A 12,895-nucleotide genomic window follows, 5' to 3' on the forward strand; every position below is an offset into this window, starting at 1 on the left:
CAGATAGATACCATATGCTAGAGTGGCTAACAAGACACTCCTGGAGAGGCTTGAATTCTGCTGCTCTCACTGCACACATGTGAATTGTTTGAGACTCTGGTGCCAGAATTTGGCAGGGGGTGGAGAGGGGCGTGTAGGGAAGACGCCCCCTCTAACCACACACAGCTGGAGAAGGAGAGGGAGGGGGGAAAGCGTGAGGAGGGGTTGGACCTGCCTTTCATGCTAAACTTTAAATACCTTTGCACCGCACAGATCTGTCAAACCTAGTAAGGTCAGAAGGCTTTCTCTACAGAGAGAAGAGTGCATTGCAGCCTGAGTATTACTAGCTTTAAAGCCTGGACACAGAGGTTTGCAAAATGAATGGAGATCCTTTTCAGGTAAGTAGTGTGGTATAGGCAGGTGTATCTAGTCTGGCAGGTGAAATGATGCTGCTCTCTGGGGAGGATGGATGGCTTTTGCTCCTCTGATTTTGTACTGTGTTTGTGAGACACGGCATATTATTATTCACTTATGGTATGTGAGGAAACAAGGCTACTGTATCAGTAGTTGTGGTGCCCAGTCTGCTCCCTTTTGGACAGTGAATGCACTTTTCTGTTGTAAATTATATTTATATGTGTGCAGTAGTAACAAAAATCAAACAGTAAAACAGAGATGAAGGAGAGCCATTATAGCAACATCATAAGACCACTGCCAATGTATTTATGTATATATGGCAAATAGAATAAGAAAAGAAGTGACCAGAAAGAAACTGGAGATTTAAAAATATGTGTTAGAAGAAGACAGTGCCTATTATGATAGCCAACTTCTTTACTGGTTTTGAGGGATTATTTTGTTAAATTCTGGGTTTTTATTGTCTCTTGCTACTTTAAAAAAAAGTTCTGATTGTTGCAGCTATTTTGAATCCATTGCTTCCGAAAGTAGATGACAATCGGCTGAAGCACATGCCATTAAGCTGTGGGCAATATTTTTACTGTAGGAACAAGTGAGAGAAGTAGTCCATGCTCAGTGGTATAGGTACATTATTTGGGCCAAACTCGGCACTCATTTGCCCTAGTGCAACTGTATCAAGATCAGAGTGGAACTGCAAAGAAAACGAAAAGGTGCAGCAATTTAAAAACGGAAATTCACAGAAGATCAAGGCAGGGTACAATTTTCAATAGTACTCAAGTGACTTAAAAGTCTAACTCCCATTTTTTTTCAAAAGTGCTTGAGGAGCAGAAGTGTGTGTCTACACTGCAATTAAACACTCCTGGCCAGCAGGGCTGGCTCCAGGCACCAAGCTGGTGCTTGGGGCGGCAGATTGTTGGAGGCGGCATTCTGCCCAATCCTAGGGCGGCATGGCCACTTTTTTGTTGTTCCGCTCCGGCCGCCCTGTAGGGGGCAGCGGTGTGGAGAACCAGAGCGCCCTGCAGGGCAGTCCTCTTCCTTCCCTCCCCGCCGACCGGAGCGGAGCCCTTGTGGCAGGCGGCAGGAGGCGGCGCAGCGGGAGGGGCCACGTGGCAGCGCCCCTGCTGTAGCCCTGGCTGCCCCCTTCTCTCTCTCTCCCACCCGCTCCCTCTCCCACCCCCCCAGCCAGTCCCCCTGCACCTGCGGCAGGTTTTTTTTTTTTTTTTGCTTGGGGCGGCCAAAAAGCCAGAGCTGGCCCTGCTGGCCAGCCTGTGCCAACTGACTTGGGCTGGCGGGGCTGTAAAATTGCAATGTAGACATTTGGGCTCTGGCTGGAGCCTAGGCTCTGGGAACCTCTCCCTTTGTGGGGTCTTAGAGCTCATGCTGCAGCCTGAACTCAAATATCTGGCCAGCTGCGGGTGTTTAGTTGCAGTGTTGACAAACCTAAGTCTCCTTGAAAGTCAATGGGATTTAGGCTCATAAGTGCCTGAGTCACTTTTGAAAATGAAACTTAGAGTCCTAAGTCACTTAGGTATGTTTGAAAAATTGAACTTGTGTCATGTTTTGAAGTAGGAATATTTTTCCATTTATAAATATTCCAACTCTGGAGTTTAGTAACGTTGGGTGAAATCCTGGCCCCGGTGAAGTCAAAGGCAAAACTTCAATTGTGTTCCATAGGGCTGGGATTTTACTCTTCATTCTTAATTTAATGAACTCTAAAATGGCTGATAATGAATGGCAGATTTCAAAATGAGTCATATTTTTCCTCTGAGATGTGCATTGTGGATCTCCAAATTTTGGAACATCATGTGTACCTGAAAGGCCAACAGCAGCCTCTAAGCAAAACATTCAACCTATTGGTATTACACTTCCTTGCAAAATACTTGGGTCCAAACAACAACATGCTGTCTGCATTAGGGGTGGTGGCTTGGTCCAAAATGGTATTTAAGCCAACCATCTTGCTTTTATTTTACTGCCTTAAAAGGACAGAATGGGGAGAAAATTGCTGAACTTAATTTATTCTAGAGCTCTTTTGGATTGTCCTTAGTCTCCACAGATGCAAATTAATTAGGACTGGTTACCTGTGGTGTGTGTTTGTTTGTTTGTGGGTTTTTTTTTTTTTTTTTTACACAGGTAACAATAATTTAAGGCTCCAAATGCAAAATCTTCTCCCCAGGACCATCCAGTGGATTTGTGGCATGCTCTTAGGGACTCAATCTCATAAGCCCATGAGGCATATAGACAGTCATTTGTGACAGGTTTAATATAATTCAACTATTATTCATATTAATTAAAGGAAAACAAAGTTGCTGTGCTTAGCTATCTGAGAATTCAAAAGATAGGAAATACTCTTCAACATGAATAAACTGTGCAAAGTATAAGAAAACTAAGTGCTCATACTTACATTAATAATATGTATATTTTATATTTTTATATATTAATATTTTTTAGGAGCATCTTTCCTAATAGGACCCAGTGGTGAGAGAGCAATATGGAACATAATTGTTTCATACTTACACCTAGAATGAGGAACAAGCTTTCTAGTTTTCAATCTTTCAGACACTTAGGCATGTGCTTAACTTTATGTATGTGAATGGTTCCACTGAGTTCAGTTAGATGACTCATGTGCATAGAGTTAAGCATGTGCCAAAGTGGGCAACAAAATGGCAGATGAAAATCAGTGTTGATAAATGAAAATCAATAAACACTGGAAAACACAATCCCAACCATACATACAAAATGATGGGGGTCTAAATTAGCTGTTACCACTCAAGAAAGATCTTGGAGTCATTGTGGATAGTTTTCTGAAAACATCCACTCAATGTGCAGCGGCAGTCAAAAAAGCTAACAGAATGTTAGGAACCATGAGGAAAGGGATCGATAATAAGACAGAAAATATCATATTGCCGCTCTATAAATTCATGGTATGCCCACATCTTGAAAACTATATACAAATCTGGTCTCCCCATATCAAAAAAAGATATATTAGAATTGGAAAAGGTATACAGAAGGCCAACAAAAATCATTAAGGGTATGGAACAGCTTCCTTATGAGGAGAGATTAAAAAGACTGGAACATTCTGGGTTGGGTGGGTCTCCCTCTCCTTTTGATTTTAAAAACAAACCAAAACTTCAAAAGGTCTCCTTTTCTTCTGAGAGCAGAACGGGAAAACTTTTGAAATCACTAAAGGTTCCATGAAACAGGAAAACAGTTTCCCACCCAGCTGTAATGAGGTTAGACTGAGGGCAGGGGCATAGGCGCCAACTTTCCCCAGCGCCGGTGGGTGCTCGCACCCCCTGGCCCCACCCCAACTCCTCCCTTTCCCTGCCCCTGCCCTGCCCCCATTTCAACCCCTTCCCCAAATCCCCGCCCTGGCCCCGCCTCCTCCCCGAGCGCGCCGTGTTTCCCCTCCTCCCCCCTCCCTTCCAGGGCTTGCCACACAAATCAGCTGTTTCGCAGCGCAAGCACTGGGAGCCAGGGGGGGGAAAGCGGGCACGCGGTGCGCCCAGGGGAGGAGGCAGACTGGAGGCGGAGGTGAGCTGGGATGGGGAGCACCAATTTTTCCGCATGGGTGCTCCAGCCCCGGAGCCTATGGGCGGGGGGGTCTGGCTGGGGTGCAGGGTGTGCGTGTGTGCGTGTGTGCGTGTGTGCGTGTGTGAGAGAGATGTAAAAGGGTAGGGAAGGCCCAGAAAGGAGGAGAGAAGCCTTGGCTAGAAGTGGAGCACCCAGCAGCTTCAGCTGAGCACCCAGCACCTTCAGCTCCAATTTACTCTTGTTCCAAGGCTTCAGTTTTCTGGTTCCTCACCACTTCTTCCTGAGCCAGGGAGCTCTGCCAGTCTCTGGCCTCGCTAGTGAGGTCTTTCCCACAGGTCTTCTCTTGGCCTGGTCTCTAGACTCGCAACTTGTTCCTCCGGGTTAAGGGAGTCCACAGCTGACCTTCCTGGGGCTGAGTTGTGATTGAAGCAGGCTTTTCCACCCACCAGAATCCAGGCCCTGAAAACAGCTACCCATCAGAATTTACTATTCATAGCAGCTTCTGGTACTACAATCAGTTTTTGCTTCCACATCAGTATTAGTGACCTCCAAGCTTTCTCCCATAGGTACCTCCTTCTAACAGATGGGGACCTCCTCTGTCAGATTGAGCTACTCTTTTCTCTCTCTCTCTCTGTCTCCCTTCCTACACTTAACTTTAGCTGCACCCCCATGCACCCATTTTGTGCCATGGGTAGTTCATGGGGTATCTGAACTATGGATATATGTAACCGGATTTTTAAAAATATAAGATACGGATTATATACACAAGTATATTACTTCATATGTCAACATTAATTATAAACAAGCATACTTTTCTTTAAACAAGGGAACATAAGTTCATAGTTTGGGACTAACTGCACTTCTGACCCCTCTCAATCTCCTTAAAGGCATCCTTTTTCGTTTTAGGCCTCTCGCTATTACCTCTCTATGGGTGGAGACCTCTTCCTCTTTCTCTAGGCTGGATGTGTAGGCTTGCAGACCCCTGCAATTCATTGTGATTATCTCAGCAGATCAGATCACAGGCCAACATCTGCACTTTGCCCTTCTCTGCACCTATTCCAGTCTGAATTCATCTCACTTGAACTTGGTTGACTAGAATTGTATATATTATTCCAGATGAGGTCTCACCAGTACCTTCTACAACAGCATTTTTTGAGTCTTCTCACATATGAACACTAAAATACAACTTCTATACATAGAGTATCATTTGTATTTTTAAGTATGCAATTTCTTCAAAACTGAAATATTTACCTTTACAAAATCTGGCTTCAGTAGGTATGGCTAACAAAGTAATTATCTGATTATTCCATTAAATAAGTCACTGTTTTTCTTCCATACTTTTGTTAGGGTGTCTTCTGTGGTTTCAACATTGCTACTATCTCCATCTTCCAGATACATTTATGCAAACTAATAGTTCTTAATTATGTATAAGTTATAAACTAACAGTCAAAATTTGGCATTGCATGCTTTGAGGATGAGTGCCCCATAGTTATGCCCATCCTGCTGTCTCTTGTGTAGAGGAACTTTTGTTGTCCAAACTTCCAGTTTCTTCATAGAGGAAGGATCTGAAATTCATAACACACTAACTATCCAACCTCATATGTTGGTTTCATTACTAAGATTTCAAAGCCTTGCCCCTTTTCTTAAATGAAGGGTTGTCCAAGAAATAACAAAATATTTAATGTTAAAAAAACTTTATTGATTTTTAGCAGAACAAAAAGTAAACGTTCCAGAATGAAAACCACCACTGAAATGGATCATATTAGAACTTTCTAGTGCATAAGAGGGGTTTCAAATAAGATAGAGAAGTGTCCTTAGTGAATATGTGGGAAGTAAGATCTATGCATAAGTGATGAAATTAAAAAAAAATATAGACCAAAATAACAGCTGAGAAAGGGACTTCTCATTGGAAAATCAAAGGAAACTGAAGACAGAGTATCAGAGGGGTAGCAGTGTTAGTCTGGATCTGTAAAAAGCAACAGAGTCAGATGCATGACAAAGTGGGCATTCACCCAAGAAAGCTTATGCTCCAATACGTCTGTTAGTCTTCAAGGTGCCACAGGACTCTCTGTTGCTTTTGAAGACAGAGTGAATTTATCATATGGGGAAAAATTAAAACTTTAGAAATAAAAATTGAAAATTACAATAACAAAGTGCTATGCTAACACTGTGAGATGTGATAATTTGAGAGAAGTCCAATTCAGGCAATCAGAATAAAGAGAAGACAAATTTGAGAAATGCTATAAAGCTATTTACAGACATGTTGCACTTATGAAAACTGACAAGGAATTCTTTGAAACATTAAAAAATATATGAAAATGATGAATGTTTGTGGGGTGCGTGTGTGTAAGTAAACTATTCCACTGAATCCAGACTCCTAGAGCTCAAATCCTCAAGGGTCTGGGCTCTAGGCTACACTATGCCTTTAACACCATGCCTTTAACATCATGAGGAGGGGGTGCTGATATTAGGTTGACCAGATAGCAAGTGTGAAAAATCGGGACAGGTGGTGGGGTGTAATAGGAGCCTATATAAGAAAAAGCCCCGAATATCGGGACTGTCCCTATAAAATTGGGACATCTGGTCACCCTAGCTGATATGGACCATCCAGAGAGGAACACAAGCCCCTCTGCCCTCCACATCCTACTTTGGCAACCACTGCAGGTGGCTCACCCTATTTCCAGCAACCTTTAACCCCTCACTCTCCCAGAGTTTTCCCCTTGCCTGCCACTGTCTGGCAACACAACTCCTCCTGCTTAAACCTTGGCTCATTCATCCTGTCCCCAGTGTTGCCTATCTGCTCCTCTTCCTCCACTCCTTCCATCCCCTTTACCCTCCTCTGTTTGTTTGGCTGCTGCACAAATTCTGCCCATCCTTCCCCATCCAATTTGCCTCCTTTCACTCCCTCCCGCTTCCACCCTGGTACCCTTGTTTTCAACAAGTAGCAAATTCTGAGGGCAGTTAAGGGCAAAATGAGCACAAGGGATTCAGGAGATGTCACTGCGCTGCTCAAACTGCTGGAGTAGTGACATGCTCCAGAACATCAAGGTAGCTAATTCTGCTGGGTTAGCCAATGTAGTTAATTTTGACACAATAGCTCCCTTGTAATTCTCTTCTGCAGGCTATCTCCCCTCTCTCTCTTGGAGTCACTTAACAGCTGGGTTCCATTAAGTTAAGACAGTAGCTACATGATGACTGAGACTCCTCTGGCTAATCTACTGCTCCCTTGAATACCTGTTTCCTTAAAGGAGCCTGTCCAGTCTTCACTACCCCTAAAAGGGCACAGCCTACCCTGGTCACAGTATACTCCTTCCCACAAGTTCATGTACCACCACTGTTACATAAACCACAGTTTGGGAACCCCTGGTCTATTGCAACCCCTGGTCTATTGTCTGAGGTATAAAGACCTGCACACTGCAAAACAATTTTACCAATTTCCAAGAGTAGAAAAGCCTCGGTTCCTAGTGTGTGTGTGTGTGTTTTTTTTTTTTTTTTTTTTTTTTTTTTTTTAAAGACTTGATTCAACACATTAAAGTTAAGGGCCAAAGGGAATTTATTAGGGTTTGAGTACACGGTTGAAGTCACATGATCTAAAACTATCAGTTTTTATAGCTACTGTGCAGGTTTTGCACCTCTGATTATATACCATGCCAACTCACAACTTCCTCCTTTGTTAGACATATTAATCTGAGCCTATTACGGAGATCTGTACAGGGTTCTAAATATTATTTTAATTGCACTGTTGCCTGGATTTTAAAAGGCTGTGTTCTAAAACATTTTCAAGTTAAATGCCCTCTCCACTTGCCTGACGTTGGTGTAATGGATTTGTTTTTTCCCAAGAAAAGCTGACTTGCATACAGAACATCAAACTCATCTGGTGCTAATATTTTAGAATTGTTTTCTCATTGTTAAAATTTTTCCTCATTAAATCGCGCAGAATATTGACATTTTTCTTACACAAGTGCTTCTTGTGTGAATGGCTTTCATTAGTCTGCTGCCATACTGTCTACTACTGCTGTTTCCCTCAGGCTTCACAAGCTAAGTAGAGTTGGAAGGGGTCAGTATTTGTATGAGAAGGCTCCAGAAAACACACATGTTGTGGGAAGTGGTGTTGATGATTCAATAGATGGCAATCTTTCCTTTACGCTGTAGTCTTTTAGCCTGTCTCTCTACACATGGTTTTTACCCACACCTCCCCAAACCATCCAGACCCAGACCCCTCAATCACATGCTTATTTGCGCTTTGATCCCATGCTCATTTGCGCAACTGGGAGGATGAGTTAAAGCTGGAACAGTTTGCCCTGGTACTGGTATTTTTCACATCCCATCCTAAACTATTACCTAATGTTGTTTGTTTGCTATGAAACAGCTGCTGGTTTACCCCCTAATGCTGTGGTGAAGTGACCTCTCTATATCCCTTACTTACCATGCAATAGTGTCGTAATCTAAAGTTAGTTAATGATTGTAAGGTGTTTTGAAAGCCTCATCAGAAAGGTGCTATATTTGTATTACTGTAGCACCTAGCAGCCCCAGTCCTGGACCAGGACCCCACTGTGCTGGGCACCGTACAAACACAGAACAAAAAGACAGTCCCTGCTCCAAATAGCTTACAATCTATACCAGCCCTTCACCCTCTGGAGACTCCCCATACTGGGAGAATCCTCTTTGTGCCATTTGAGCATCCCAAAGGGAGCGGCACCTGGCAGAAAATGTTCCCTCAGCCTCTAGTGATCAGTGCACAGTCTAACACAAGTACAAAAGCTGGTCTGGAGAAGTAACAATATTTTATTTTTAAAATGAACATTGTTCTGTGTATCACTGCACCAGAAAATATTGTCCCTCATGAGGCCTTCCCTTTTGACTTCAGGGGCAGTGTTGGAGGCCCAAGGAAAGCCAGATTCCCTTGCTGAACCAAAGGCTGCAGACTCTGTCTTTGCTATTAGCAAGGCCTCTATCCTGGCATTGTTTTTCTCTTACACCGAACTCTCATTGATTTTTAGTAGAAGTTCTGCAGGAGGAAAGATCTCTGGAGATGACCCCGAAAATACAGTTCTGAAGAATATCTTAGAGAGAGAAATGGAAGGGATGGTCTTGTGAATCGGGTGCTAGTCTGAGACTCCTGGGTTTATTTCCCTGCTCAGTCACAGGCTTCTTGTGTGTGCCCTTGGGCATGTCACTTAGTGTCAGATTTTTCCAAAGGCATTTAGGCACCTAAAGATACAGATAGGCACTTGGTTAGGTGCTTTCAAAAATCTCACTAAGTTAAGTGCTGAACTCCTGTTTGATTTAAATACCTTTTGAGGATCTGGGCCTCTGTGCTTCAATTTCCCTCCTGTAAAATCAGGATAATATTACTTTCCTACCTCAGAGGCATTTTGTGAGGACAAATACATTAAAGATTGTGAGGTGCAATCTCCCCATGGTAATGGGGGCAAGGCACACCTTAGCTAGTGCATAGCAGAAATTGTGCTTAATTGTTTGAGGAAGAAAACTTAATATGTTATGAATGAATATAAATGAAAGCATATCTTACCATCTGTCACTATTCATTCAGCCTTTCACTGACTTTTTACATTTGCTGCACCATGTCTTTAATTTTGGTACCCACCCTGGGTGAAAGTCATCTCTGAAGTGCTATTTTGAGGGTATAAGTGGTGCCTAGTCCTTGTGATGGCTCTATGCTCTGCATGTATATGTGTGTATGTAGTTCTGCTGAATCCTAAGGGGATGATTTAATGAAAGGAAAATCTAAAAGAAAGTCTTTTCACAATATATAAGAAAAAAGAACGTTAAATCCTCAAGTGTGCATGAAGTGAGCTTGGTGTGTCTGAAAGGTGAAGTGGGACATTGTTGGGGACTTAATGACACCAATCGTGGTACTTCCTTGAAGGGGTGGCTTATCCCCAGCATATATCAGAGTAGCCATAATGCTGTTCTAATTTACACGAGCAGAAGCAGCTCCCTATGCTAACCTGGGATGGGAAGAGTACACTTTGGCTCTGCCGTGGCACACCCCCTATGCTGGGGTAATGCTCAGATGTCTATTTAAGGCAGCAGTAAGTCCACTTTGAGTCGCTGGAGGAGGGCAAAGAGGACGTACTGCAGAGCAGAATAGGGCCCTACCTGTATAGTTGAATTTAAAAGAGTTTGTTTATCTTTCAGGAGACTATGTACATTGAAGAAAACACATATAAAAATGATATGATCTCTTTGATTTTCTTGCTGAAAGAAAAGGTTGGGGCGTTGGCTAAAGTTCTGCGCATATTTGAGGTAAATATTTTGCTTTTCTCTATGTCTTTAAAATGTCAGGACTTTCAATGCTACCCCCTGTTTTCACATGATCCTGACTTAAGGGCTGGGGCTGTTTCTTTTCTGGGCTCAAATTTTCCTTGTTTAATTTCAGCTGAGAGATGACTTTTTAAAAAAAAGACCCTCAAAACCAACTCTTCAATCATTTTTTAACTTGTGCAAGGGTTAAAAAATATCTGCTCCCCCCCCATTCTTAGAAAACTATTTAGCAAACAAAATATGTACCCTAGAAGTGGTTGCATTTGACGTGCCTGTGGATGTCTCCCTATATTTCATATCTATGAATGTATAGAGATTATAATAGGGCCTGATTCTTCACTTCCTTGCACCCTGTGTAGTCACTGAGTGCAGACTCTGTGTAAAATGTTATCGGATCAGAATGGCAGCATTTTACATCCACTTTGCACAGGTGTTTAGAGCTACACAAGATGTGAGGCAGTTGAGAATCGGGCCCAGGATATGTAAAAGCACTTTGGGATCCTGTGAGAAGAAAGGAGCTGCATTGCTGTTAAAACGTTATCCACACACATTTCCCCAAATGTCATGGACAATGTTTAAAAAAGCCCATGGAATTCGTGACACCTTTGACAGCCTTAGTTGTGACATGAGGGCTGTGGACATAATCCCAAGCAAATCCACTGGTTTCTTTGGTTTATAGAACTTGAAACAATTGATTAATATTATTCAAGCAATTGTTTAGGCAGATTACTGTAATGAACTGCAGACTACATATTTTCTATTAGAAAATTGAATTGACTGGTAAATGAAAGGGTACTGTAGTGGCATAGTACAAATGGAAACAAATGTCCCAAGACATCTTCAATTCATTAAGTGGAAGGGGCGTACATAGCTACAGAGCTAGTGTCAGTCTGTGGATAGCAGTATGGCCCTTTGACGGTATTTCCACTTCTTAGGGAAATGCACATCTGAGGGGTTGTTTACACATACGGTTAACTCCATGTGTGGACATTTGCACAGAGATACAGTGACTCTGCGCTGCTCCCAGGTGCCCATCTCCGCACACTTTGCCATGCTCCTGTTGATCCCTTCCATATCCCCGTCCTGTGGTAAGAATGGTAACAAGAGAATGATCAGCATGATCTTATGAGGAAAGACTTGAGTCTGGAAGGGGGTGAGGCTATAATCAGCACTCTTCCCTCTGACCCCTCTCCCTTCCCACCAAGGCCATGACCATTGAATACCAGAGAAACAGAGTCTGGACAGAGGGGATTTGACAATGTCCAAGATGGGGGACATGATGACATTTACACTCGGCCTACCCAGCCCCCACTTTCAATAGGAGTTCAGCCAAAGGAGCAGGTTTTCCATTCTTTTCACCCTTTCCACCGGATGAAACAGAGGGATGAAAATGGCTTTGGTATTCAGGTTAGAAATGGCTCTGTTGGTCACATCTGTTTGACTCAATTGAAGGTGTACAGGGGACATATTTTCTTACTGGGGAGCCTGTCTGCAGGCACCATGTCTGGCCTGGTGGTGGTCCCTGGGCCCTTCTCAATGGAGACTGCACATGGAAGAAATCTATGGATTTCTGGTTGTCTACGGGCATGTTTAAGCCTCATTAATCTGTTCAAAACTATGCCACATTTGTGCATGAAAGAGGGCGGGGGGAAGCCAACACAAAGGCTACAAAATATGGTTCAAATGAAATTGTTCCATGGAACAGAGTCTGCATTCTATGAGTCTGTTGCCTACTAAAGCCAAGCCCAGCCCCCCACAGAGTTCTTCATATTGTGGTTCAAGGACCAGTGTGACGCATTTGGAGCGGCTCTGTAATAATTTATGACTACTGTGTGTTGGCCTGGCTGTTGGCATGTTTTCTGTGTGGCTATAGTGGGTTAAATCAACAGGAGAGTGTGTGTGTGTGTGGGGGGGGGGGGGGGGGGCGGGGAGGGTAACAAACAGGAAAGAAAAGGATAACTCCCAAGAATTTGTGGAGAGTGATAGCTTTGACATTGACCCTTATCTATTAGCTGTGGTGATTTTTGTCTCCTCTTCAGCCAACCTACAAAATCAGTTTGGACCAGGACAGGAAAAGGCCAACTGTCACAAGCTGATTAGCCCCTTTGAGAGGGAGCAGGGTTCAGTTCATCTCTGATTACCTGCTGGGCTTAAGGGAAGGCACCTGGGGGCTGTAATCCTTTGGTCTAATTTTGGTTGTTGCGATTAGTGCATGGGTGCTGGTGGCCTGTGATATACAGAAGGTCAGGCTAGATGATGTGGTGGTCCCTTCTGGCCTTACATTTTGTTTCACCTGGACCTTATAAAGGGAAAGACACCATCAAGGAAAGGGCTGCCTGCTGACCCCTTCAGGCATAACATTAAAGAGACTGATTGGGGAGAAAAGGAAGAGAGTGAACCTGGCAAGAGGTAGCCAGACTCCTGAGCTTGAGAAGCTTGTCTCCAGGCGAGTCCTGAGAAGCATCTGGGGACAGGTGGCAGGATGTATAATATTAAGAAATGTGTTTTTTAATCATAAGAAGTCATAGAATTGTAGGGCTAGAAGGGGCCTGGAGAGATCATCTAGTCCCTTTCTCCTCCACTGAGACAGGATGAAATAAACCTAGACCCCATTCCTGACAGGTGTTCCTTCTAACCTGTTCTTAACCTCCAATGGTGGGGATTGCACAACCTCCCTTGGTAACCT

General features: G+C 43.4%; 1 protein-coding gene across 2 annotated transcripts in view; it reads left to right on the top strand.

Moving 5' to 3' along the window:
* The first annotated feature begins 221 nt into the window (after positions 1 to 221).
* Positions 222 to 12,895, top strand: part of PAH (phenylalanine hydroxylase) — a 58,886-nt gene continuing 46,212 nt past the window's right edge. The window contains exons 1-2 of one of the 2 annotated variants that reach the window (XM_024108419.3): positions 222 to 377; positions 10,084 to 10,191. In XM_024108419.3, coding sequence (XP_023964187.2) covers positions 357 to 377; positions 10,084 to 10,191 — 129 coding nt within the window. In that variant the 5' untranslated portion in view covers positions 222 to 356. The remainder of the gene's footprint in view (positions 378 to 10,083; positions 10,192 to 12,895) is intronic. The other variant, XM_065565226.1, reaches the window with a different exon arrangement.

The sequence above is a fragment of the Chrysemys picta genome, chromosome 1 (assembly GCF_011386835.1).
Source record: "Chrysemys picta bellii isolate R12L10 chromosome 1, ASM1138683v2, whole genome shotgun sequence".
NCBI lineage: Eukaryota > Metazoa > Chordata > Testudines > Emydidae > Chrysemys > Chrysemys picta.